The 26,893-nt window shown below is 42.8% G+C and overlaps 2 protein-coding genes across 2 annotated transcripts; one reads left to right on the top strand and one right to left on the bottom strand.

The window, feature by feature from the left end:
- Window positions 1–567: 567 nt before the first annotated feature.
- T265_04665 (hypothetical protein) lies at window positions 568–6,728 on the bottom strand (the record flags this gene model as incomplete). Its single annotated transcript, XM_009169456.1, has 3 exons — window positions 568–1,248; window positions 3,642–3,796; window positions 6,647–6,728. 3 exons carry the CDS (start codon window positions 6,726–6,728, stop codon window positions 568–570), a joined length of 918 nt encoding a protein of 305 aa, XP_009167720.1.
- Window positions 6,729–7,009: 281 nt separating this feature from the next.
- On the top strand, window positions 7,010–16,493 carry T265_13563 (hypothetical protein; the record flags this gene model as incomplete). The annotated part of the gene is made up of 7 exons (XM_009169482.1): window positions 7,010–7,197; window positions 9,313–9,469; window positions 9,719–9,808; window positions 10,502–10,721; window positions 10,826–10,965; window positions 13,466–13,629; window positions 16,355–16,493. Coding segments are annotated over 7 exons (1,098 nt in total), but the record flags the coding sequence as incomplete, so codon positions are not given.
- Between the last annotated feature and the right edge of the window lie 10,400 nt (window positions 16,494–26,893).

Raw genomic sequence — 26,893 nt, 5'->3', positions numbered from 1 at the left:
TTTCACAAGCTAGTAATGATGGTAGACGATATTTCACATCGTTTGTCCCCTTTTTTCAAGAGGTTTTGAACAACCATTTGAAGCCCAAATAAGACGTAATCCAAATAGCATTATCTGGATGAAGATATTTCATGCGATTTCGAGAGGTGTGTGTGTGTGTGTGTGTGAAACTTGAAGGATTTCGACCGAAACACTAACTGTGAACATATGTTTTGGACCTTTGCTTGCCCACCATAAATTTGAAGCATTATGCGGAGAAATTTCTAACAGTGCTTAAATATGACACTGCGAATTCCTTCTCGTTTGAAAAAATTGGTCTCGCGCTGCGTGGATTTCTTCAGTGGTTCAATCTTTTTGGTGGATCTTGATTGTTTTGAAACCTTCATTCGACTGACTTAGCTTTGCGTCTCTGTGACACCAAACGAGTAATAGCTCTTATCTGGTGAAATTGGTAATTCAAGGTCATTCAAGGTTTAATGATCTAAAAAGCAGTTAACTTTACAACGACCATAGGGTGAACGTATATACACAAAGGGACGCAAAAATATGCGTAATGCTTGCTGAGTATCACATGGAGTTAAACAGTTCCACATTCGGCTTGGACATAAGATATGCATCTAAATTGTTCTTGAAAATGGTTAAACTCGGCGAATGTACAACATTGGGAGGTAGGGAGGTCCAAATGAAACATACACGGACCGCAAAAATGTTCCGTCGACAGTTCACCCTCGAGTAAGGTACCGCGAGCGAAAAGTCATGCCTCCTGCCCGTTCGTGTTCGACGTCGGACAAAAAGGTCTTCCAGCGGATGATTAGGTGTCTTCAGTATATTATATGTTAGAATTAGGTCTCCCCTGATGCGCCGATAGTAGAAGTCAAATAGGTTGAGACTGGCAATCCTGTCTTCGTATGGTTTATTTTGCAATCCAATTACCAGCTTCGTGGCTCGATGATATATTCGCTGTAGAAGAATTATGTCTTTTTGAAACCATGGTGACCAAGCTTGTATAGCGTATTCCACGGTTGGTCGGGTGTAGGTATTGATTACTCGGGGCAGTGCCAGTCGAGTGAAACGACCAAAAATCCGTTTTAGGAGCGACAGGACTTGTGAGGTCCTCTTGTAGACGGCGGTGCATTGCAAGGAGTTTTTTAAACAGCTGCTGACCCGCACGCCCAGAGCTTTTTCTTCACTAGTCCAAAAAAGTGGTTGTGGACCCAACGTATAGTTAGTTATACGCAAAGGGCTTCCCTACATCGTGGTGCAGTTGGAATCAACATGTCATGTCATGGCAAGTCCACAACAACTGGCGAACTTGTTCACGCTTGGGCAATTTACTTGGTTCCTCCGACTACCCCATCGACGACCCAGTAACTGTCTTGGTTCCGTTGATCGATGGATAATTTTCGACTCACTGTAGGTTTTTTGCGCCAAGACAGGAGGATGACAGTTCAGACAAGAGTGATGTGAATCTGAACACAACCTGCCTCGCAAATCACCTACAACTAATCGTAAAAATCTATAGCCATGACTTTTCATGTGAATGAGGGACGATTTTTCCTGAACCTACCTTTAAACATACAGATTTGTATTGTCCTGCGTACTTGGTTTTACTTTCTGATATTCTCGTCTCTTAATCTACCTTTCCTCTTGCGCTTCCCAAAAGTCATTGCGAAATCGGGCCAGCCAACTCAAACAGAAGAAGGGACTAACGACAATCACGGCAACGAAGAGCAAAAACACTGTATTAAATCGGCAAATGGATGTACTACCGTGTAAGCTTTAGCATTGTTTCATTTCCAAATTCCCATTTAAAATGTTTAACCTGAAACGGCCAATTTAAAACCCAATTATTTTGAAGTTCTGCATGCTGAAAGTCTACCGAAATCGTACGTCAACGAAGATCAAGATCATCATGAGGGTCATGACTGAATTGAGCAAGCAGGGGTTTTTAGTAGTAAACCTGAAGGCGCCGAACATTGTTACCGTTTTTGCACTCATCCAGGCAGATCTCGGGTCGCCTTTTGCAGCATGTATCCTGTGCAATGAACTATTACGTCCTAGTGTTATCTCCTGTTTCTAGCCCCGTTGTTCAGCTCTGACTGTTCCGTACTCAATCAATTTGTGAAGACAATAAATTACAAAATATCTTTAGGGTCATATTGCATTCTCAGACTACGTGAACGGTTATTATTGCCATTTTATCGATCCAGTCGATAGATCCCGTTCAAAGCTGAAAATAGAGACTAAATTCTTTCGCGTGGCCAAAGAGAGAACTTTTCTGTACGTGCGAAAATTTTGAAGTGTCATTTGTTTTGCTTTTCAAAATGAGTATCAAGCGTACCATTTTGAGTATATTCTGATCGGGTTACTTTGAGGGCTGTTTCACGCTTTGACCACTTAGTGATCCATTTCTAAAGTACTTACCCTAAATTATTCCGGACATCCAAACAGGTTATATGAAAATCGATTTTGTCGAAAAATAGGAAAGCTGTAAAGGTAGACGTGCTGCTCAGACTAGCCGAATTTTGTAAATAGTGTTTTAACGCGCATCTTCACACTAGGTTATGCGCATATGGAGACGTGCGAGTCTGACCTGACTTTCATATTCAGACTGAACTTGGTATTGAGATATAAGGATTGAAGAGTTTCTGTACGTTCTGCACTGTTCTCATCCTTAACTAGTGAAATAATGTCCGAATACTTTTGGGCAACGGAACTTCTTTGTGATGTACTTGAAACATTTTCTCAACTTCTGTCTGAGAACTCGTCACCCGAGGAGCCGGTCTACTCCTGACCACGCGATGAGTTTTTATCGTTATTGAAGAATGAGTGGTGCTATGTTCTGTCTAAGCGAGAGGTAATCGCACTGCTGATCAGCCGGTCGTAACCAAGCGGTCAAGTATCGGAGGTTGGTGGTCTGATACTCTCTGAGTTTCGTGAGGTGTGCACTGCTGCTGATTTCCACCTAGGATAAAACAGCAGTACAGTGCTTCTGGGCTGTTTCACTTACAGGTTGAAATTTCCCCTGAGTATCTACCAATTTTTCCCACAATTATATTTGCATATAGTACTTTTAGCTTCAAGAGGTTACTCACTATTAACCCATTCTTCTATACATACCCGTGGTCGTAAAAGGTGTCCTTCAAACCTGACTCACGTCCTTCTGGCTTGACTTTTTCTAGAAGGTTCATGAATTTAATTTTCATCTCACGCGGAACATGATTCTAAAAGCGTATTTTGGAATGCCCACTTAGATTAAGCTCAAGCAAGACCAACTTGTTTAATTATGCGGGTGTAAAAGTCTCGGAATCATGACTACATAGGAAGCGGTGCAGGATGACAAGGAAATCGGTTGTTTCCCCAACTGCAAGTCCATGATACCGTCAAATCAGCCGCTTAGTGTAAATATTACGTACATTACTTTCCAGAGTTTACACCTTTGGACCAGTCACTTCAGTTGATGGGAAGCAAATCCACACAGGAAATCGACATCTATGAGCATGCATGGGCGTCAGATGAGATGATTGATTCATTGATTGATTGATTGATTGGCTGAGCACTCAATTCTTCAACGATATAATAAAGTGCAATTTCATTCAATGTGGAGATTTCCGGAGCTCCACTAGCTTAATCACACGTACCCGGAATCTTTTTGCGTCAACTATGGCGATGTCGGGAGAAAGTTTGCATTTGTTTTGATAAACGGTTGTACTGAGATGATTTTTACTCTTCTCAGTGGAACGGTTCGACACTACATAATTTTCTTGCAACATATTGGAACGAGGACGGCGGTTAACTGGAATGAAAACAGAATGTGCATATCTTGTATATCGTCAGACTGTCTCTTGGGAATGCAGACCACCGCGATTACCCATACAATAGGCCCACGTCGCTAATGCTTCTGCCGAACTTCTACAATGTCGGTGACGCAAAATGAGTCAACTGGCTGGAAAAGGTGGAGAAAGTGGCGGTCTAATGGAATTTTTACACGAAATTAATGTACTTCCATCCTAATCGTTTGTTTTGAGTCATTGCACATTGTCTGCATCTTTCTCCCTCTCTCAAAGTATGCTGTGTTGTCTCTTCGTGGTATCTCCAAAACGTCCTAGGCTCCAAATACACACCCTTCCGATATAAACATTCCGATGAAGTGCCAAAGATGGCCATACCTGTATGAAGTAATAGAGGGCGATAGATGTTGACGAGCCCAAGGTGTCAGAAAGAAGTTCTCTCTATCTGATGACCCCAAAGAAGAGGTATAGCGTCAGTTATCCTCTCGCATAGAAAAGATTCAGTATTTATAGACGTACACACAAGAGCAAGAAAATCTATTTAGCAGCCCAGTAAATCTATGAGGATACATGTGAAATTCATTCAGTCTGCTTGTGTTGTAAATTCTTCCGCTTAATATCCATACTGAACAAATGATTGTTTTGAATAACTGGACCCGCTATTAAGGTACCTCCTTTTTATCCGTTTCGATGATTCAACTGCCTATCGCCATTACTTCTTTTCGGCAGATGACCAAAATATTGCTACACTGGAAGGCGAGGTCGATGAAGAAGGGGTACGTCAAAATTCATCTTTGTTTTAAACCGACTTTCTTGTTTTTATCACAAGTGCATTCAACTAAAATTCGAGCTACATGCAATGCGAACCGTCTCAGTTTAGGTGGAGAGCAATCTACTCGAGTGGTTTATTTCAGGGTCAAAGATTCAGCTCCAATCACTTCTGACCTGAGAGGACAGGGAAGATCATTTTCTACTCAGAAGAGCCGCCATTCCAAGAGAGAAATTCTAGCCAACCCATCATTCCCATACATAACTATTTTGAGTAAAATACATACCGAACCTTCTCGTAAAGAATACTGCTATGTTTAGGTTTTTGCCTATCAAACGCGTCCAGAATAGGCACTGTTTTGATCAGAAATCAGTCGTTTTTTGGAAGGAAAAACTGTAAACTGAGCGGGTTTGCGAGGGCGTTATGTTTTTACAGTTATCTAGAGCTGTAACCTCAGGTTAATATTTAGTTTATGAGAAAAGTGTTACATCTTGGGTATTGGGTGCAATTCACTCAGACAAACACTGAGCAACACTATACTCTTGACTGATATGTCACCGCATCTTACCACCAAGCAAGATCTAGAGTTTTCTAAGTTTTTATTGATCGTCAAAACTTGTTTGGCTTGTATATGTGGACATAGTCATAGGGGCAATGACAGAAATCGCTTGATTTCAGGGTACTCCGTTTATTTTGATTCAATGACGGTGTTATCAACGCCCAATTGATTTGAGAAATGCGTGATATACAAAGACTATCAAAGATTTTCGGAGGAATTGCACGCCTTAACAGCCGAACAGAAACGCGCATACTCTCCAGGGAATATGCGATTATTGTCTGGGTGTACTAGTACATCGACTGATTGGCTGTTTGTTCGCTGAGTTGGACATTTAGCTTGCAAGCGTTTCACCTCTTTGTCAGTGGGCTGCTATGACGCAAAGCGGCAGGCTGCATTAGTGGAACAGCTACTGGTAAACAACGTTCGTTCCCCTACCCGTCTTCACGGCAAATTAGCTTAACTTTTTGAAGAAGTTCTGAATGCTTTTCTATTCGGAATGCTTCTTCCTTAGCAGATCTGTCCAGCATGGTCTCATGTTGCAGCACATCATCTTCTATAAAATTGTTCATTAGACTTTATAAGCGGCTTATCTTTCGATACACATAGAACAAAGATGTGAATTTAGTAACCTTACTCATTTCAGTAGGGATTCAAGCGTCCCAACGCTACTGGGAATTCCTGAAAGGCAGACCAACATAACTGGAGCAGCGAGTTCGTTGTCTTTTTGGTACAGTGAAACAAAACGTGCACACAGATCAGAATTGGGTCAACCACTCATTGTTGTGGTATGGACAACAAGTTTTCTTGTGCATATCAGGTGGTCACAATGCACAAACCGGAATAGTTCAAGTTGTGCAGTGATGATGACCACCTCTTACTTCGTTTGTGGGAGATGGTAACAAAACAGGGCAGTATTATCCAAACGAAAGGGTTGTGAAAGCGATATTCAGCACATTCCATAATCAACAAAGAGTGTCACAGACTATGATGCTTTGTGCTAGAAACTCCAACCCTCGTTTCTTTCTGGCAGATCACTTAACTATCTGGCGCTTTATCAATCTACCATGATTCTTTAATCAAAAAGATTATCTCGATAGATTCTGAGGATAAAACAACCTGCAAAGCCACAATGCCTTTTATTTGTCTCCTTGAATCATGGCAAAATCCTTTTTCAGACTGCTGTAAGGACCATCATCCACGTTGCAGATCCTTCAAGCTTTTAGTTGGCTATCTTGAGCTCGTCAAATGTACTTAGCTTGTTACTAGTCGGAGTGTTTAGCGGAGCTTTCTGTGCCGTACGTAAAGCCGATCTGCGCTAAAAAGCTGAGAAACACTATCAAACTTTTTCATCATCATTGAGCACGAAACTGGACCCGCAACCACCCGGCCATTACTTTGGACATCTAACGGAAGGATTCAACTATGGTATGGCAGGCTCAGTCCAGATAATCTCCAACAAGGATAAAAACTTTACAGTGATTCGCGGCTTTTCATCACAGACTGGATTCACTTACAGGACGAAATCACTCTCGTTCATTCTATCATTTTCGGACGGTTTGGCATCCTTGGTGTGCGTTTTATCGGGTTCCCATTTCTCCAGTCCAGTCATCTTTCTTCGGTCATTTTCACATTCTACTCGAATCCAGAATGCCAAATTCGGCCTAGTTGTACACTAGCTACTACAGCAAACACCAACAACACTAGGGAAGTTCGATGACGATTTTCGCGCTTAATTTTGGCTCCTTCTACAGTGCCTTCAAGCTATTATTTTCATCATTAATTATTGCTGTGCTCGTTCGGAATTCTTGTGCCACACCAGCAACAAATAACCCCCGATGACTGAATTTTTCCTTGAACTGACCCACATTTTTATCTGTTTCTCTATCGCAGGACACCAGATACATCAATGCCAGTTTAATTCAGGCAATACCACCGTTTGTTCGACGTCAGCAGATATCCTCAGTCGAACACGATCAGCCCGCCTATATTGCTACCCAAGCCCCATTGCCTGACACGATCGGAGATTTCTGGCGTCTTATCTATCAGGAAAATGTGACAGTCATCATAATGCTTGCACCGTAAGTAATAGTGGTTGGTGAAATTAGTGAACCGCGTTCATTCAAGTTTTGTAAGAGAACCAAGGTTTCAAAGAAAAGTGGATCCAACAACAAGAGTGTTGAAAGCTTGCCACAGAGAAGTAACTCTATTGCAGTGCCAAGAAAACACCACATCCACTTTTCCAGTAAGGATGTACATGAGAGTATCTAGCATAAACTTGGTGTTCTACCACCTAACAGGAAGTTTTCAGGCTCCGGAAGCAATGAAGTATCCTTTAACTAATTCTCAGCTGGCATCGTTTCGCACACAAATTCACCGCCAACTACTCTAAACCATTTAGCACATTCTACAAGCAAGACAGGACTACATGGACAAATCAACTCAAAAACCGCGAGTCTATAATCCAAAATCAGTTTTCGCGTCTTTAGCCTCGACTGTGAATGTTCACCTCAGTGCAGATGGATCTCCTTGTTACCATATTCTTGAACTGGATGTGCAGCACAACGGCCGCCTAATGTTAAATTAGGTATGTCGAATATCTTCTGGAGACAACACGCTACTCAGAAGTTGCTCATAAGTTGCCACCGCACAACTAGAGTGCATGGCCGACAGAACCTCGGGAAATGCTTGTACTTTATGAGCCCCAAGAAGGGCGAAAACAGCATTGCGCTGTCGACGGATTTTCAGCAACCTTATACATAGTTTTCCTCAATGGTATACTTTGTCCTAGCCCCAAGAGGGCGAAAACAGAATTGCGCTGTCGACGGATTTTCAGCAACCTTATACATAGTTTTCCTCAATGGTATACTTTGTCCTCAATTGCATACTTTCACCTCACCAGCTGAAAAGTGTTCCACTATGCTCAGGATCCGAAAACTATCGACCCTACTATGCGTAGATATATATATATATGTATATATACTATGAAGTCCTCAATAGAAAAATTAACTAGTTAACTTTGCCCCGGCTTAGCAATGACTAAGCAAGAACAGTTTTATGCGATTCCGTTTTTGCCACCATCGTTGAGCGTGAATTTCTCCGCAAAAAAATCCTCCACTTTTATTCACAGGCCTTTGAGTATCGGTACAAGGATTATCCAACATACTGAACGTCATTTGAATGATGCTCATCTGTCATCGCCCCGAAACGACTGTTCGCTTTAATCTACACAGAAAGCGGAAGCAGTTGGCTTGACATTTGTCCAAACTTGGGTTTCTTGGCGGTGCATACATTTGGCCGTGCCCAGATTAAATGAAAATGTATCCGATGTGTAATCAGATCGTGTTTCGCCTAATAACCTATTGGCGTACACTGGGCGCTCATAAATTATCAGACCCGAAGAAGGCAGTGCAGTGGTGACACGGGAGCCACACGTTTTAGATGTCCGGTGTTCCGATTTCAGCGCTCTAACGGATGCGAAACTGGCGTCCAGCCGTTCGCTATGGATGTGGACTTATCCATCTACCTTTTTTGAAAATCCAACGTGTGATGTGCTGTTACTCTGTCACTCTCAACTTTAAAACATGTTACTTCTGCCTGGGCCAAAACCTGTGGTGTTTTTAGCAGCAACTAAACAACACACGTCATAAGGGCTCATACGTACACAGTATATCATACCTCAGAATTTGGTTTGTGGACATCCTCAGCCTTGGCGACACCGACTATCATACCTAGAATTTGGTTTGTGGACATCCTCAGCCTTGGCGACACCGACCGGTCAGCAATCGTACTCGTACGAAAATAAGTGAAAAGAGGCCTATGGTGGGGTGACTTGAGAGCGGCACTGCAGGAGACGTTGGACCACTTCCACGGGCAAGGGGTAATATAAAATAATGTAGTGAATAGAGAACGCGGGACTCGCTCACTCAAACTTGGAGCCTATTTTCAAATACCTAGTGACCGTGACGTGACATTCACCAGAGTCTTGTAGTATGCTTACAGATATGTGTGAAGAATACTGCCAGAAAATATATTCTTACCTATGCAAACCATACGGTTCTTATCTGTCACATCCCAGTACTCTCCTGAACAACGGAAAGGAAATACATTCCTTCTCCTCTTTAGTCGTTTTCATTTGTATCGCTGATTTTCAAGGCACGGGCTCTTTTGTTGCTTACGTCTTCTCAAAAATCCAGGTCACTGGGAGAAAACCTACCAGATTTCGAAGTCTATTGGCCACCAACTGTTGACGAATGTCGCTATCACGCCTACGACACAAGCAGGCTTACGGTTACCCTGGTTGCGGAAACTGCTGAGTCCGGTTATATGCTACGGAAGTTCACAGTCACTTCGGTAAGTCCCTAGCCAGATGTCACTACGCATACAGTGAACATTGAAACACTAAACTAAATGAAATTACCTTTTGAGTCTGATAAAACAAACTTGAACGAGTGACACTCTAACTGGAACCACTGGGCTACATACACTTTAGAGAAATAGAAATCAAAGGAAGGGGGCTGGATGAGGGTCAGGTCAATGGGTTACGGAATCAGGTAAGTGGCATCAATGTCAGGCAGACTTGTGGGACCGGATGTTTCGTAGGCCAGTCCAAGTTCAGAGGTCGCACAAGTTTCTTTTGGGTGTAAAGTTGCGGATCCAGCAGTCGGATTCCAATCGCCTCTGCGATCGATAGTAGTCTGGATCGTACCAGTCCTGACAACGACCGGACGTCCCATGGTTTGAGCCTGACCGTAAACTGTCAGTTGTTCTTGCTTGCTCTTGAGAACCGCGTAGCAATTCGTACCTCATGCTTCGCTCTAGCTGCACAACATGTGTGCGTCAGAAGAGTGTCGTAACCTAACGATTACCGAATTTATATGTTTATTAAAATATAACAAAGGGTCTTTCTATGTTTGATGGTGACCCACATGGCTAACCATCCAAAGTGCATGTCACCCCACACCGTGTGAACCCCTCAACCACAGTCCCTCTTTGGAAGATAGAAACACTCATTTGATTAAAATAATTTCATACTATAGAATTCTCTCCTTGAACCAACAATCAAGGGCTTCTCTCAGTGCTATCTTGTCCATGTTCCCCATCCCCTCGCAGTAACTTTATTGAATCATGAATGTCAGGGTCACCAGCACTACGGTCTCCCAAACTGGTTAGCTGATGAGGTTGATGCACAGTTTAGACATGCTGGACTAGCATCCAAGGCAGGATGAAATGTTTTGATGATAACATCATAAGGACGAAGAAGGTAGCGAACAAAGCTTGTTTTCCGTGATTGTTCCTCTTGGCTAATACATTACAAATTTATATGGTACCAGAAATCACGTGAAAAAGGTTAAGATCGGGGCTACATACACTTTAGAGAAATAGAAATCAAAGGAGGGGGGGCTGGATGAGGGTCAGGTCAATGGGTCACGGAATCAGGTAAGTGACGTCAATGTCAGACAGACTTGTGGGACCGGATGTTTCGTAGGCCAGTTCAAGTTCAGCGGTCGGTGTAAAGTCACGGATCCAGCAGTCGGATTCCAATCGCCTCTGCGATCGATAGTAGTCTGGATCGTACCAGTCCTGACCGGTTCAGAGGTACCCGGTATATGATGGTGAAAGCTTGCTTCTTGTCTATGACATGACTGCTTTCGGTCAAATGTGATGCAATCGCGCTTGAGCCTGGTTTCTCCACACTACCACTCAGAGATACGGGACTGTGTTTTCGCATTCTGTCCGACAAATGCCTTGTCTTACGACCAATGTATGATGATCGGCACGAGCGTACAGATGAGTACGCACAAAAGCTGGTAGAGCTTGGAAATTTGTCCTTCAAGCGGAATTTGATAGTGGGGCTGGAGTTGAAGCTCAAACACAGATTAGTGGCCAACTTTGTCGTATCAACAGAGTTTCTAAGTCCTCTGGTGTTTAGTTCAGCAACCCAGTCACCTTTGAATGGTGAACGGCCTTCTTCCCAACAGAACGGCTTCCATAGTCTTGAGTACGAACCGTTCAGGATATCCGTTCTGCAGGAATGTGCGTCCTAAGCACTTTTGTTCCTCTTTTAAGCAATCAGGGGAGCATACCTTCATTGCTCTCTCAGTCAGGCATGTAATTAGGTTACACTTCTGTTTCAACGGAACAAAGCTGTCAAAGTGAATATACTGACCTTTCCACGTTTGCTTTCTGTGCACCTTGCGTTCTATGGTCCCGTCAGTCTTCTTTTTAACATTGACACCGAGGAGACTTAACTGTCCGTTCTGTTCTGATTCGATATTCACCTTGATATTAGCATGGACGTATCCTTTAGAATGTCTACCTACATAATCAGCATATACGTACATCCAAACTACAATATTTTGTAGTCCTACAACTGATATTGTAATATTTCATGCACGTTACACAAGGAGTATAGCACTGTTATGTTGCTAGATTAACCAAATTTCGGTACTTACCGGAATCACGAAACCTTTCTGAACGAATGACGACAAATGTCTTACTTTTTGAATCGTTTCCCGCCTTCCAACCAGATCATTCCGTGGTTGTATAACAACTGACGATTGTCTGTTACAGAGACAGCTGATTCTTAAAAGTCCGACTGTGAAAAAGGTGTGTTCGGGATCGAACGGATCTACGCCGTAGACAATTGAAGATTCGCCAACGATGGCAAGGACATTTACATACATACTTCACCAGAATAGGAAGCAATGCCGCAAAAAACATGCTTTTCAGTGGAGATCGCCGATCAAAAGAAGCCTAGTGAATAATGAGTGGCACTTTGCAAAACCAAATGCTTAAATAAAAAATTTATGGGGTCCAACGAGCAGTTATGTGTCACAATTCTGTTTGAGTAAAACTGCATTGACCGGGAACAAGGGTTTCGCATACCTAGTGGTAACATTAGTCCCATGGTCATTACTATCTGGCCTCACAGAAGCCATCCAGACCTGAGGACTGTTCACCGCAACTTTCGGCGAATAACTTGCCGCCAAAACGTCAAACCTCTTGACGCTTGCCTTTGCTGTGTGGCAGACGGCATGCACACATGTTGTATGTGGTGTAAACAAGCGTGTAGAAGCGCGTGGTCATAAGCTGTATTGTCGAAAATTCGCTGATTATCCGGTGATCCGGCAATCCGAGAGAATTATTCACTAGTAGGAAAAACTAAGTTCCCTGAACTTGAAGAGCATGAGCAGTGTAATGCTACAGTTTTTCAGGTGTTTAAATCAATTGTTAATTTTGGATGATATTAACTCAGGATCAAAACTGTGCGCACATAGTGGCAATGTTGTGTACATACTCTCCCGTTGAGCCTCCCTTAGAAGGCGTGCTGAACACACTTAGGTCAACACATTCGGCTCGGCTTTTCGTGAAGTCTACAGGGCAAGAAATCTACAAGATTACTTGAACGCACCGGAACCTTCCGCGAGCTCGATACAACCTTGATACCTCTTGATAGACATCTTTTGAATGATTGCAAGAAAGTGGATGCAAGCAAAATCGTGGCATTCGATGTGTGTTTCTCTTGACCAGGAGTAATTGAATGCAGGTAGTTCTCTTCAAGGTAATTTTCTAGTTCATAATGCCGTGTGCTTCCCTAAAGTGAAAAGTTGACCTTTTTACCTTGTCCTTCAAGGTGAATGGAAGTCCTTTTTTGCTGACTTATTTGACCCTTTTTTCAGCTCCATGTAGGTTTCTTCTCTATTGCAATCACTTGACATGGCTAATGAACTTTAGCAAGCTTGCTAACACAATCCTGGTATAGTAAAAGTGGAACAGGTGACATGGTTATTCATATGTTGATTCAAAATACAACATTTATTGGGACCACACTTTTAACTTGCGGTTGCCCTACTCTCCAGTGAACACAGAAGTAAGTATAGATGTAATACACTATCATAGCGTTGCTTAAAACTCTTTGACACCACATGACCGGTTTCGCCCTCCTCATGCCTTATCAGGTGAGCACAGTCCCCGAGTTTACGTCGGCCTTATGACATGATGGAATCCAAATTGCACGAAATTAGCGAATACATACCTTTGCATACGAATTTGTTTTTGACGGGAGACTCCCAGCTATATCTCTCGCTTATTATGTTCCAAGTATGCCTCCGGTCGAAGCCAAATTGGCATGCAACTGAGTGTAGCTTGCTAAAGGAGGAAGTATTTTCTTTAAGCTGACAAAGCTTCCAGTTCTGTTTTTACTGTCGTTTCCAGCTGCACATCCATTTATATATCTATCTACTTATCAGTCAGGCTACCTATCACTCAAACTATTTATGAGCTGTTATCTTCGTCACAAATTTATATGACTATAAGCCGGATTCTTTCTTTTATCATCCTACGTAGTTGGACGAGAGTGAAGACCCGCTAGAGGTTACTCAGTTCCAGCTACTCAACTGGCCAGAACATGGACTGCCCAATATACAAGAATTTAGTGGGATGCTGACCGCCTATCGAAGATTTAAGTATTCCGAAACTGACCAGGATGCTCCAACACTTGTTCACTGCAGGTAACACATAGTCTGCGTGTCATATTTACTCCACAGTCCAAATGAGAGACCAGTGAATCGCTTTTGAACATATAGTTTGCCTCGGAACACAAACCATGTTACCGAAACAGTGGAATCAGAATTACACACGAGATGTTTTAGACTTAAATCGTTGTGGGCAAGTTGATGGTGGATAAGTACTTCTGGTGTCTTTTGGCAGCTAAAGAAAAGTCAAAGAAGAGTCACCAATCTGTGCGTAAACAGAGTTCAGTCGGGCTCAGAGTTGTTGACGTGGCTTTGGTTTGACAGAATGCAAAGTTCAATCACCTATCATGTATCCGTTTAACACGCTGTGTGCGTAAACAGAGTTCAGTCGTGCTCAGAGTTGTTGACGTGGCGTTGGTTTGACAGAATGCAAAGTCCAATCACCTATCATGTATCCGTTTAACACGGAATGACATGAAGGGAACTAAACAAAGACCAGTTTTTTGGAGAAAGCTATAGAAAACTAAATCTCTGCTTAGCGCTAACCAATGAATGACGAAAGTTATAACGCCAGACGACGTAATAGAATATAACATGGGTGTCAGCCCTGGCAGCGGTTTGATGCGTTCTGCAAAGCATTTCCTGTTTCTACTCATTTTCCCTCGAGGCCTAGGTGCGAGCTCGGGTTGGAATAAGGATAAAGGCATTCTTCAAACTCTAAGGAACCATCGGCCGAAACTTCGTCTTTTTAAAAAAGTCATCTCAGCTAAGAATGTTTAATAGAAGCACTGTGTTGAAGCGGAGGCTCAACAACTGTTGGATTTACGACATCTCGTGAAGGTCAATGGCAAGGGTTTTAAATCGGAAGTAGCTACACGTCATGCTTTCCATAAGTGTAATTTGTCTTACAAAATCGATTTGGCGGTACTACTCACGTGACCCTATGTGTTACTAGACGCTGTATAGTGGACGGAAACAAGTGCTATCATAGTGCAATGGTGAAGTGAATCCAGTTGCAGGCTTTGATGTTTGCGTCAGACGATCGACAAATTTTACTGTGATCACCTACTGAGTTGAATATGAGTTTGGAGAAATATCACCTTAAAGCTGGAGTGGCCAGACAGTCCATGAAGTTTTTCAACTACACATGAGGTTTTTTTGGTAATACTGGCCAACAAGTGCAGTTCGCCAACTTTTTAGAACGAGGTGAGTTCAATTTGTTTCCTGATTGTTTAAACCAGTAGGTTAGTCCGTGCGTCACAAGACACTGAGTTTTTCACACCGAAATACCTTTCAGACACAGTCCCGGTCTGGCCCATCGTTGTAAAAATCTGTATCTTGCGAGAACTCCATGATACAACAGTTTTTATACTGCTTCGTCTGAATACCAGTAGACTGCAGTATCAGTGTGAATCGTTGGCCAAAAAGGCAATTACGCAATTCATTTTGCAGAAAATAGTACTTAAATTTACTGCCAACCACAGCACGATGTCGGGCAGAAGATAACTTTGAGAAGAACTTGTGAGAACCACTTGCAGTGTGCCAACAATGCTTCCGACTTTTTTCTCATTGAATCTTTATCACACGCAATACAACATCGTCCCATATGCTGGAAATTTATTTGGACCTGAAAACGTTCGATTGGAGAAACGATTCTTTCGTTTTGAGTTAGGTTATACCAAACAGACTGACATACTAATTGTTCGCCGACCTAGGCCGCTAAGTTGTGGGAAAATTCTATGGTTAATTTATCCCTCAATCCGTTAAAAAAATCCGTGTCACACAGTTTTGCAAGATAAAACTGCACTGCTAACCGAAATGCTTTTCAGTTCATTTGAAATGCTAGATTTGAGTAAGTGGCATGAACGAAACGATATGCCAAAAAACCGTCTCTCGTGTAATGTGCGGTTTGTAAGGTTTTTTAGGTAACAATTTCTGATTCAAACGTCCATTAGTTATCTTCCTTCTGTATTCGACTGCCCTCGAACCTTTTCATTGTACAGTCTGTGAATACCCTGTAATATATACTTGTCTGCTTAGAAGATATCTCGAGAATTTTAATTTTTTATAATTTCGCTATCCACTATGCACTAAAAACAACAGACAGATTTTCCGACTAGTTTCTAACGGATTTAGTCTAAAGTAGAGGTCTCTTCAATGACGGTCCTCTAATTAAAGGCCGATTGAAGAAACTGTTATCATCTAAAGATACTCCAGTCCCTTTGCATTCTGAGGTCAAGTGACACCACTTAGCCTTTCTATGGATCACTGCTTAAGAACCGAAGTACTGTTGGAAGAAGTGCGATCGTTCGACACCGTCCAAGACATCCATCCGTGTGCACATGTGGAATAAACTGATGTGCTTTGATACTGACTGCTCCCAGTGACTCCATTTACTAGTTCACCAAACATGGGTGGATAGAAACATCTAATTAGTCATTCTAGAAAAACACTCACCCGTGGAAAAGGGGCTGCTCGTCTTCAGCTAAAAGGACCGTGCCAAATAGACGTTTATCGAATCGGATTTAAGTCTCTTTATGAGACCTCATACGTGCTGTTTTAAAACGTTGTTCAGTTGCATCCAATATGTGCTGGGAGCGCAGTAGATCATTTTTCTGATAAAACTCCAATTGCTCAAACGTGGAGTGCTATCCGGTTTGGAGAAGGATGAACCAGCTTTTCTGAGGAGTGTTTTGTTTTGGTGTCCGTTTGTACATGAACACGTCACTCCCCCATCATGTTTTCAATCCATGTGTTTTAGTAATGGTGCCGGACGTACGGGTGCATTTATTGCCGCCGACACTCTGATGGATCACTTAGAAGAAAGTGCCGAATCCATTGACCTCGCCAGTATTGTTACGGAGTTGCGTGGCATGCGAATGAATATGGTGCAAAAGAATGTAAGTCATTCGTGTGTGGCAAATCTATCGCGTTTCAGTTGTTTCTCGTAAGCTTTCCTAGGAGTTAATATCCCGAAATATTTTGTCGGCAGTTGAGTATGCACTTTGCAGCGTGTGCATACTTTGACGCCGCAACCATTGATGGGGCGAACTGACAAAATTCGGCAAAAAATACGAGGTTTTGTGAATACGGTCAAGCAGAGCGGACAAACTAGCAATTATTGCTGTCTATACGAGGTTTGTGAATACGGTCAAGCAGAGCGGACAAACCAGCAATTATTGCTGTCTAAAAGTAACACACTACTCATATGTTTTCTAAGAACTTTTCGACAGCCCATGACTAGCTTCAAGGATAGTCGTAAACCGGGATTCAGCTAAATTCAGCTAACTCTCCTCGAATTCGTGTGCAAATGAGAGTTCGAATTCCACCTCACATTTCAGTAGACTTTCGTAAACTTCAACCGCTAGTGACAAACACAAAGAATGAGTTTTGTTCACTTCATCTCGATCCGCGATAGGTCTGCAATGGATTCTCAGAAAGCTGTTGAGATCTTCTGAACACTCAGAAGAAGGTATTCGTTCCAAGCCTTACCCAATAGATTTTCGGTCTCCATCAACCATCGTTGGACTTAGCCATATTCGCTGATTTAGTATGTAGGAGGTAGGAGGTGTTTCATTAGTGTACAAAGTGTGCCCGTGCGTAATATTACGTTTTTAACCAGGTACATAGGACCTGCCCGGATGCCGTTCCGAATTAACCTTGTTGCCTTTAGTTCGGCCAGCAGCTTGCATCAGGCCACCAGTATTTTGAGTGCCTCAAGTGTTTATCTGCATTGCTAACTACAACAAATGGAGCATTCTGACTGTATGACCTTAGTTTGCTTTGACCTTCAACTGTACGCTGTGACTTGAGATGACTGTTCAGCAGATTTTGAACCAGATTCGGACAGTTATACTATCACAGTTATACTATCACTCCCGATGAATGTTGCATCCCACCATGAGTTTGCTCTCACCTCCCTCGTGGAAATCTTGTTCCTCCACTTGGTCGCAACTTCAGCTCCCATATCGTATGTGAGGTACTCGCCCTGTGATCTTATCTCTACTGCCCTCCCCAAGTTAGTTTTCAGTGGCGTTTTATGCCCGTACTTCACCTCCTTCTGGGCATTGATCTTAATACCTCGTCAGATCTGAACTCCTCAGCTCTGTAACGTACATATTATTCAGCGGTTTAGGATGAACAGCTTCCGTCATAGTGAGTAGTGCCATACAAGTTCGGATGGAATGTGTTCAGTGTATGCATATATGTATTTCTGTACCGTTCCAATAGTTTGAGATATAGGTCTTGTCCTGATTCGCGAGCCGGAGTCATGATACACTTGGCTATTTTAACCGTTGCCTGTTTCTCATCATTCTACAATAACAGCCTACCAATGTGATACTCAAACATCCCTACTTTCTGCTGAATTTTTGAAATACCTCATTTGTTAGCTGCGGTTTAGTTGTGGATACCGTACCTAAAGAAATTTAAGCGCATCTGATTGGCCGTTGCGTTGGCAGTTGTCAGTGTCTCAGCTTCAGAGTAGACACTATAGTAGGCTACTATAACAAAGTACTGTTTCTGAGCATGCACACATCGCCCTCCCTGAAACTGTTTGCTGGGGTTTAGTTTGGACCTCGAATAGAATCACAGCCTTCTTTGACTGCCTGAGGCCATGTGCTTGACACAACTCACACCTCTTTTATCCACATGTATGCACTGTGTGTATATGTGTATGAATGTACGTATCCACAAGTATTAGGCACATATAGGTATGAATTCAACGTCTACGTTACCTTTGGTAGAATATCAATAACTCTCCAACGATATATATATATACATAATTCACCTCTATACGGTGTAATTGCCTAGTTAACCTACTGACACAAGAACTCCGTATCGTTGGAGCTCCGCCACTAAAACTTTAGACCTTCGAAACAACTGAACAACGAAAATTGTGTCAGTTGACAGGTCTCGCCTCACACCATCAAGTAAATATTTGAATAGTGCACGTTGATGTTTCAGCTTCATCCAAGTCATTCTTAATTACGAACGTTCCAATTCCTTCCACCCATAGGTTCAGTACGTGTTCTTGCACATGTTCGCCAAAACACAACTGGCGTAATTTCAGAAAAAGTAAGTATTTTTGCCGGTAAAACCAATCAAATCAGAAATTCAAATTCAATCGATGTGAACTGGACGGGTGGATTCATTCATTGTTTTTTTTAAGTATATGTGGAAAGGAAGAGATTGCTTGCGTTTCCACTTAACCCCCGCCCAGTTATACTCACAAAATGCTTATGAGTCTTCGGACAACACACGACCGTGATTCACCTACGCACCATTATCAACATTAAAAATACTAAAACAAGCCAGTATCTCAGGGCAGTTTGTGAGAGACCACGCTACAGCATGGTACTGATGTGCCTTGTATTTGATTGACTACTTCATATCACAACATACTCAAAGTTTGACGAAAAACTACCTTGTTTTAACGGAGGTTTCTTCATTCTAATCGGAATAGTCTATGCTGAAAAACCTAGAAGCAATGTGAAACTGTTTCAACCTAAATTGTGTATCGTCAGTGGTGATAATCTTCACAATGGTCAGAGCGATTCAAACCCACAAATGGTATCTGAAAACTGAACCGTTCGTCCACGACCCGGCGCACACTGTTCGTAATCGTCAATGAGGATGGAACAGTTGTACTGTGTTCCTTGGATTTTCCGCATAGACTGGCTTCACCTGCAGAATGGAAACTTGCTTGAGATTGTCAGCGATTCTAATGCAAGTGACAACTTACGGATTTGTTTGTATAAGTTTGAACATATTAGTTCAATCGACAGGCCGAGTAGACCGTATGAAGCGAACACCGGATAACTACGGACACGTAATACCCACTTTGTTCGCATGCAGTCTCTCTTCTGCGATTAAGTTATCCTCTATTTGCGATTACATTCCTCGGTTTAGTTATCCAACCCAATCCCACTTGTGCTGGTTTAGGAGATGGCCAACGTTCAGGTTGGACATTAACAGGTCACACATTGCTTGCATTTTTCAACAACCCGATTCTTCCATAGGTGTCCGTCTTCTATGGGCTTCCCTTCATTATAAACAAAATGTTTACTGCTTCACTTATGACGTCCTGCGGAATGTGTTCCATGTCTCATCTGGTGCACAGTAGGTACAAAATTTGTACCGTGATGTCGGTCCTCGGGCCTTGAGTATGTCTGTGAGCAAGCTGTCCTCTTACGTGCTCTATGATTTTGTAGCCCACCAATGCAGGAAGCAGGTCAACGAAATAAGTTTTCATTTTATCTACGAATAAGTGAACCATTTGGTTCAGCTGCGCATCTTGTGGCATTTAAATATTGTTGGAAAGTGGTGTTTTCAGGTTTTCAAAAGTTGACTAAGATTTTCCAAGGTTCTTGAAATTTCGACCCAAAATCGCCTCTGCACAACGATTAACAAACGTTTCGGAATAATTGCGTTGATCAGCAAACGAATGTGTCTCCTTGGTTTGTTTGGTATACCATCTTTTGCTTCTCGCAAATGCTTGGATGTTTTGGGTCTATGACTTTTAGTTTGATTTTTGTCCACTGTGTCAGTCGAATTTTGAGCTGTCTTGACAAATAGCAAACTCATCTATTGAAGCAAGGTGGATATTGGTGAACTCTTCTCACCAAGCGAGTCTCGTCTGTGTTCCTGCTCTAGTCAATGAAAGTTGATTGGATGTGCTTTCGGGCATACTTGGCACCTGATGGTAAGGCTGAATTTACGCTAGAGTTTCGAAAGTGTTTTGTGCAGTTCCTTTTTCCGTTCTTATTTGTCCGGGCACCCTCTCAACAGGGCAGTTCTCAGGGATAACGCACACTTTGGAATACATCCAAGCGTGATCCACGTTACCTTGAGCTGCATACCAGACATTTGTGATCTACCTGCTTTATGATGACGGAGCCGAATAAGTTCCCGCGCTCACTGTTTGGATGAGTCCACGTGGCAGGCGGTGCCCACGTCTCATTGAACTATGTAGTTATTAGTGGAAGTCCTAATGCAGTTAACTGTAGTTGTTCATCGGTCCGATTCCACCCGATGTCAGTATCCATAACTAGATTTCACGCCCTTGGCAATCCGGGCATTGAAAGCAGACAACAGAAATAGCCATCAGTTGAAGGAACCGCTCAAGATGATAGTTTGTATTAGAAATTCTTTTCCTCGCCCAACCATAGTGTTCTGGAGGCAAGGGGGTTTGGAACGCGCCGGACCTAGCAATGGACATCCTGATGTGGATGAACATAATCTGATTGATGCCGTTTGACCTATCCATTGTAAGTTGCTTCATGTGGGACGCGACTGGGACTTCAACGCCATTATCAAGTGTTGTGTTTTCCAATGCGGTGAAGACTGTGATCAGAAACAGTCCTGATTAGCTTGACTCGATCAACCATCCCTATTTTTTCTCAGTGCAGCAAGACCTATCTTATGGCATTCCAGTTCTTTCGGTAAAAGTGCATTTTGCTTTTCAGACACATCTCCTCTACACTTTTTCAATAGAATCCCCACATACCAAATCGTAGAAAGAGTCGACTAGTGCAAGTGGTAACCGGAGCTTTTTGGTCCCCTGAGCAATTGATCTCACGGCTTGATTTAAGGGGCCATGGAAAGCTGCTGAGCCGGAAGGCGCAGATAGTACGACATAAAGTTTAGGTTGTAATACCACGTTTTACAGCAGGTGCTATTTGAATAGAGCCAAACTCTATTTATCTGACGGGATTTTCGCCGTACTGTACTATGGGCTAGTGGGTATGGCCAGCCTTTTGCCGAGTAGCGCTTACTGTTTTTGGGGCCAACCTACTCTTAACTGTCTTTTCTTCGAAGAAGCCACACCGTCAAAATAACAAATTCTAGGGTATTTGTGCCAAACACCTGGGAGATTCGCAGCATGAACAAGGTGGATACGACAACCCGGATACAGAAACAAAAGACTCACGTGAATAAAGTATCAGCAAGTCGGTGTCCATCGACGCATCCCCACATTTTCCAGACGTCAACTGACATAGCCTAATGTACACGATTGAATAAATCAATAGTTTCCAACCCGGAAGAAGCCTAACAGAAGACAAAGATTAACAGAGATATTACTCACATCTTTTATCAGCAGTATGCACAGCCATCCCTGAAAGCTGGCAAAGAGATCTTACTGGTGTTAATATGCTGCAAAAACAGGCCTTACGATTTTAAGCCAGTCACATGGCTTTTCGTAATAAAAGCTCCTGAATGTTTTCGTTGCACTGCTCTCCGATGGTCTTCCTGGTATGACTGGAGCCTCGTCACTGTAGCAGCCACAATGATGTACCTGTTTGCGTATAATAATTCCAGCAAAAAGACAACAGTTTGTTCTTGGCTTTCCAGTCACGTGCTAAGAACAGTCAGTTCGCAGGCCAAAAAAGAAGGAATGAAATGCTGAAGAGGACCAATAGGCAGGCAAGCTAGCCTGGACTATTATTGTACTGCCAGAGCACGTGTGCACATGTGATCGGTCCGTGTGGATCGGTCAACACAACGCCCCTAGACGCTAGCGCGTTTGGAGTAAATATGCGAGCGATATTTTTAGTCCTCCTAGTAGCTGGTGGCTTTGATTCGAAGCTCCATTGCCTCCTGATGTTCAAAATACCCTGTTCTAGGAACAACTGTCATGAAGTGGCAAATGACATTCATTGACTCTAGTCGTTGAAATTAGCAGCTAAATCCCACTTCTCAACCATTCTATAACACATCTTTATACACTCTTTTTCAGTCTTCACGGAGGCCGAAAACTTCTGACCCACTATGTACCCATCCACGCCCACTTCTTTGCTCACTGTACACTGCACCGATCCTTGCTGCATGAGCCTGTTAGCATAATTCAGCACAATATTGGCCTTATATGACACGATTGTCAAAAGAATGGCTTTTACTCTGCGTCCTCTTTGTTGGGTGACTAAACTGTTGTGGAATCAAATTGAAGCGGTGAGCCCGTCTACATGAACAGAGAGCTACGAACCACTGTTCGCCCGCTTGTCTGAAAGGTGCCTCATAGGTGAGCTACCCAAGAAGCCACTTAGTGGTACATCTGAGCACCATCTGTGTATCTTCATGGCCATAGCTTATTCACAAAAGTATAGTTTACAATGGACTGGATCCCTTAGAGAAGAATTTCCCTATGGGGTAACGCTGAACCAAAACTCACCATAGCAAGTACTGTTGGTACTGCCTTGGTTAAGCGACTTGCTTGCACATGAATAGTGTCGTCTGGGTAAATCATACTACCCAACTGATCAACTGAACAGAGTGAAATTATTATATCTTTATGGCTCGCAATGGTTTAGACCGAGTACCTAACGCAAAGTAATTAAGACATTCTTATCCAATACAATTTTAAAAGAACGCATCAACTCAGTACTCATCAAAGGTGGTTTCAACATGTGAGTTGACCGCCACTTCGAAGACCTATCAAAACCAGGAGAATCGAAACACTGTACTTTATAGGAAGGCCAGAACCCAGCGAACACCTGTATCTTTAGCCCTGCTTCATTTTAGTTGGTTCTTTTTCCACAAACCAGTCACGCTGGCGGAGCAACGGAAACTGAGCGCAATTCGGCATGCGGAAGGTCACGTGCATCCGGCGGCGTTCACATCACGTGACGGTAACGAAAACCGGAAACTCTCTCAAGTGCCTTACATTGTGCTTTTGTGTAAATCCACCACAGTTCGCACACTGAACGAAGCCACAAAAAGTTGACGGTTAGTGAACGTTAACCACACCAGTCGAGACTATTCTCTAAGGGATTGTTTGCTATTTTTGTCAGCGGCTTCATCATATTTCTGTTTCTTGGCTTTTTGCTTTGAATTAAACTATTTTAAGCCGTAACAGGTGCACTACTTTGATTGTGGAACGGATTTTGCATCGCATACTTATGACTGTATCCTACCTAAACGCAAAATTCGAGTAGAGTTGGTCATGCCGATACCGTTGGATCTTACTGAACGGTCAAAAACGGTCGCAGTAAAAGGATCTAGCTCTAGCGTGTTTTTTATCTACAAGTATCCATTAGTTCTTATTTGTCAGCATGAGAGTTGAGCTTATTCTTCATCGTAAAATAGGTAAAAAGGTAAATGCTCAAGTAAGTATCCATCTGCCCTGTGTCGAACAGTGCACACTACTGATGAGATATGCGAGTACCACATATCAGGTGTCAAGCAGCTGGCCTGCATCGGATAGAAAGTGATGTGGAATTTATTGAACCGCTTCACAGTGTTTGTTGATTATTACTTATTATGTGAGCAGTGTACCAGGAAATTCAACGAGAAGCTTCAGGATGTTCACTTTTCTTGTCTGATGGCTTGCAAGGACGTTGTTCGTGCTGGTGCTCCGTATTTGAAGGCGGTCTCCCTTCCATCAGGATTATGGAGACTCATTCTGTTACGGTCAGAAGTGGGTGTCAGAGGGACTAGTCAAGAGTGCTCATTTTAGATGGGAGTGGTTCTTGACATTACATCGGAGAATTTGTAGCTCGGGTTCCCTTTATATGTTGTAAACAAGGTGACTTGGCAGTTTGCGTTCAAAAGTTTCGCCAACAATCGTGGAGGCATCAGTACAGCGCAATCTCAGCGAGCTCTCTGTGTCCACTCACATTCCGCCTATAAAAAGCCTCAACTGTAGCTTCTTGTATGCAAATAAAATACTTGCAGCTTCCTTCGTCTGTTGCAACTGACGGATTTCCCCGATTGCATTTGCATTATAACACATGAGCCTTTGTCTATAAGTGACCGTGTTTTCTGTCAAACATTCTGGGCTAGAGGCGATAATCCACTCAGAACATCTTACATCATGCTTCAGCGAAAAATCCAACATCAAGCTTTCCATCCGCATGTCCAAAAACAGAAACAGGCTATTTAATCCTGGGTATCTTATTTATGAAGCCACTGAAAGCCCATATGACAGCTTGCTTCGGATACAACAATAAGATGTAGTTTGTTTCAGACTTCAGGAGGTTTTTGAGTCGTAAAAGTCTCAGGAAAACAATAATGAGACTACTGCTTTTGACATGGAGATCTTTACAGCGAACCCCTCCTGGAGAAGAACGAATCTGTACAGAGAATAACACAAGTTGCTCCTGTTCATCAAGCAAGGTTCAAACCAAAGCTCATTTGTTTTCCACGTTGGTTGTATGTATGCACTGACCGAACTTGTAGTTTACGCTGGGCGATTGATGTTCGAATTTCAGAAGACAATGTGATACTCACAAAGAAAGGTCCTACTTGACACGTTCCGGAGCCTATGATTCCATACACAGCCTAATTGTAATAGCCACGCAGACAAATAAAGTTGTTTGATTACGGATAACTGCAACAATCTTCGAAACACTCATTTGCATACCAACAAGGTTTTGACGGGATACTTGCCTGGGACCCAAATGAGTCTCTCGTCTATGGTGGTCCGTTTCAAATGAATGTGTTGTCCCTATGTCTCACTTTCTACGACATTAGAGCCATCACAGTACATTATCCGAATCGGCTCGGTGTAGCATACTCAGTTGAAACGGACCATCGTGAATAGGAGATTTGGTGACCGAGCTGGAAAGCTGTGCCATCATCTGAAGTAGTCTTCACAAGTATAAGTGATAAAATTCTTCACCTACCCACTTCCGATTTTGTTCTTCTTGAAGCTGGCAGAGAAAATGCTTTTTTCGGCTCATGAGAAATGTGTTATCGAAAAGTGTAAAGTCACAAAAGACTGAGAAGTTCCGTCAGCTGAAAGGAAGAATAAATGATAGAGGTGACCCTGTCGGATTTGCCGCGCAAGCAACGGACATGATTTTTCTCATTGAACTGCGTTTCCAATAAACACTTTGTAATTTACGATGGAATGTGTCACCTTTCGTCAGATATCTGTCAAAATTGGATTGGCCATGGGTAGAATTTTAGAGCATCGCCTGTGAGATTTAAGCATAGCACGTGTTATCCCCAGTTCCATAGCACTCAGTCATCTCGATGCTTTGTCACCTAACTGCTCGTGTTTGTGTATCGTACGAAACCTAGTTATTCGGAGAGCATTTTCCAGGCCAGTCGCACTGAAGGACTCCCCGTACTGTATGTGATTAAGCATTCCGCCTCGGTTGAAAATGCTGCCGGTTATATGGGTCCGGACCAGCAATCGACAGTGAGAACCGGTGTACTTTTTAATGGCTTTTGCTACTGATGGCATTGTTAGTAGTGCACATTTAATGAAAAATCAGAGCTGGGTGTATTTCCGACAGGAGAGAATTGAGAGTTGCGACAATATTGGAATTTAGCGGTTTGGACGTGGCTGTTGTGCATGACCAGTGTCCATATACGTTATAAAGTCACGTATTCTTTGGACGTCAGTTAATTGTCACTTAATTTTCAGAGCCTGAATTTCCATTAGACATTGAAACGGTCCCAAGTCTAATATTGCTTTCAGGAGTATGGTATCCACTCGAGATTGCAATTAGAATGATTTAAATGACTACTTGAGCCCCTTCAGCCAAAGTGATACTTGGCATGGCCACCGCCATCACATGTTCTTCTTTCATCAACCAACCCGCACGATGATTTCATTTTAGTTATTGCCAAGTTTATACTGACTGTTTTGGAATTTGTTAAACTTAACCGGTTACCAAATATAATGCCTTCGGTCCTCATGTACGCCCGTATTTACATGACTAAACAAATGGGTCTCTTCTGATGCTTGCAGCTGCTTGTTTACGTTTCCATGTGGAACAACCATAGAGACAGCATTTTAAGATGTTCGATTTAAGAACAGTCAGAGTCCTGGGACTTTACCAGACATTTCTGGGTTGGGGAGAGCTTACATGACGAATAAGAGGTAAGCTTATGTGTGAGGCTAGCTAGCTGGTATATTGGGACCAGGCTTTTCTTTCCAACAACTTTGCAAAGATGCTGTACTACGGGTAGTCCAATAATTCTCCTGCAGTTCCATTAGTTGTATGGAAATTTCTCAGTTCGCTGAACATTACAAGAGTTACATCATCATTGTCAGCTGTAATAACCGCGTACTCGTCGTACGGTGGTTGCAGCTGCCGCAGTTTCGTTCACCGGATGATTTGAGGAGGGGGGTAGGTAGCTGCGCATTGCAGGCGCGAGCTGGTAAGTTGGTGAATAAATCCAGCACTGTCAGTAGGCTGTCAAGTTGGGGGTTGGAAAAGGAGCTATGCATTGAAGGCAATAGCTTGGATTCACGAGCGCCACTGAGGGCGCGACTGGGCCATATCTGACAATGTCTTCAGCCATTGATGTGGCCCATCTCGAAGTCCCCATCCAGGAAGACGGCAGTGAC

This window comes from Opisthorchis viverrini (assembly GCF_000715545.1).
Source record: "Opisthorchis viverrini unplaced genomic scaffold opera_v5_80, whole genome shotgun sequence".
NCBI classification, from domain to species: Eukaryota; Metazoa; Platyhelminthes; class Trematoda; order Opisthorchiida; family Opisthorchiidae; genus Opisthorchis; species Opisthorchis viverrini.
Note: the sequence above shows the minus strand (reverse complement) of the source record. Positions and strands in the feature narration are given on the sequence as shown.